The following is a 2026-nucleotide window of genomic DNA, read 5'->3' as shown; positions in this document are numbered from 1 at the left end:
TAACTATATGAGCAATCGCCATTTTTTGTTTTTATCTGTTGCAACACACAATTTCTTTTGTATTATATATCGGCATCGCGTAAACATAAGCACTTCATTTATGTAACATGTGTGTTCTTTCTCTGTCAAAAAGGACATAACACACATGCTCTGGCGGGTGCAGAACTAGACGCACGCATCTCTCTTCTTGTTTCCTACTTAAAAAGAACTTTCTTCCTGATGCCTCTCTCTCCCGAGTAAACGCGGTCATACGCAGCCATTCCCGCCCGACGCCGTTCGTCCATCACGCCACTCTCCATTGGTGTAAATCCATCATTTTCTCCTCGGGCGAATCTGCATGCCTTCTCCGTACGCGTCCTTGAGGCTAGCCCTATCTGTTCGGTTTTGCGGTGTGGTATCGCCCTGGTGGCTGGCTTGGCTTTTCCCGGCTGGATTTCTTCAATGCCGGCCGCACGGTTTAGGCCATGCTAATTAGGCTACAGAGTGTAATTTTTTCCTTCCGTTGCAAGGACTTCTTTGCTACTACAGTATATGTATGACCAATATGATGTTCAACTCAAAAAAAATGTTAATTACACTGTGCATTGGCCATCATTAGCGTACGGGCGCAGCGCGGGAGGGAGCGAACCGGGTTCGAAATCAAACCCACGCTCTGGCGTGACCGTGCAAGACACTCGAGCAGAACCACTCGTCGCCATGATGCCCGTCCTCGCCCGTGCCGTGTCTGTCCTCCATAGGATTCCCTCCGCCGGCACGCCTGACGGTCCCGGCTCAACGGCTAGCTCCTGACCACCAACTTTAACTTTTAACGGCTACTCCACCGAAAGACGACGAGAGGCCACCCGTCCCCGAGCCCGGTCAGCCGGATCCGAACGTTTTCGAAGGTCTCGGCGCCTGCTACGACCCCCAACGGCTACATTTCCCCTCGTCCCCCGCCCGCTATAAAATCCCCCGAACCACCTCCGCTTCTCCCCACACAAACATCTCCCACGATCCATCCAAGTTCAGGAGCGCAGAGTTTGAGAATCCAAGCACAGCATCCGTCTGCTTCTTTTGCTTGCTTGCTTCTCTTTCTCTGCGACCAGATCCTCCCACCGTCTCGTCTCAATGGCCGCCGTCTCCACCAAGTCCATTGCTCTCCTCGCCGCGGTTGTGCTCGTGGCGCTCGTTGCGTCGGCGGCAGGGAGGATTGTGGAGCGGGAGGAGGAGTTCTTCCTGGGCAGCCTCGCTCCCTCGCTCGCCCCGGCACCGGCGCCGGCGGCGGTGGTTGGCGCAGCAGGCGCCGTCGCTCCCGGGGCGTGGGCCGTGGCCGCCGTCGTCTCGCTCCTCGCCTTCCTCGCTCACTGAGGCGTCGTTGCGTTGGGTGCCTAGCTTCTTGAGAGATGGAATCCTGCAATCTGAATTGCGGCGAGTCGCGTCTGTTTGTTTCGTTCAGTTTAGTTGGTTGGTTAGACTACCAGTAGTAGTGATCTATGCAGTGATGGTGTTGCGTACTGGGTATCTCTCTCTTTTGCCTGTATAAGAGAGAAAGTATGTTTTAAATAATACTATTTATTGATTATTCTTTATATGATTTGTTGTGGAGTTCTTAATTTGTTCGGCCCAAAAGTAGCATCCGGAATCTGCATCGGCCCGACATTGTGCCCGTAAACATCCAATCACTCTGAAAGTTAGAAATCTCTACAAGTTCATGAGTTTTTTCACCGTGGCTGTGACTGATCTAACTGAACCGAGATTTCTGTATTCGGATCAAGAGACTTGCCTTTTCCTCGCGAAGACATTATTCTCCTCGTAGGCCTGCGTTGCTGTGAAAACGGCCACAGCTTGTGCAGGCTGATTTTCTGTTTACGGGCAGCTCTGGTCCACATTAAATTCGGCCTGACAGAGGTCGAAAATATGCGATAAACAATTTTCTGCTATTCAAACTTTTTTTTTTTGAAGAGTGAACCCGTGGGAAGGATTCTGGCTCATCAAAACTAACAGTTTATACAATCTGTTAAATAAGAAACATGCTTCTGAAAATTAC

General features: G+C 51.0%; 1 protein-coding gene across 1 annotated transcript; it reads left to right on the top strand.

Annotated features, from left to right (window-relative positions):
- Positions 1-955: 955 nt before the first annotated feature.
- LOC119281529 lies at positions 956-1573 on the top strand. Its single transcript, XM_037562028.1, has one exon. The coding sequence runs from the start codon at positions 1108-1110 to the stop codon at positions 1345-1347; it is 240 nt and encodes a 79-aa protein (XP_037417925.1). The 5' UTR covers positions 956-1107; the 3' UTR covers positions 1348-1573.
- The last annotated feature ends 453 nt before the right edge of the window (positions 1574-2026 follow it).

This window comes from Triticum dicoccoides, chromosome 3B, assembly GCF_002162155.2.
Source record: "Triticum dicoccoides isolate Atlit2015 ecotype Zavitan chromosome 3B, WEW_v2.0, whole genome shotgun sequence".
Classification (NCBI taxonomy): Eukaryota; Viridiplantae; Streptophyta; class Magnoliopsida; order Poales; family Poaceae; genus Triticum; species Triticum dicoccoides.
This window is presented reverse-complemented; position numbering and strand designations above follow the sequence as displayed.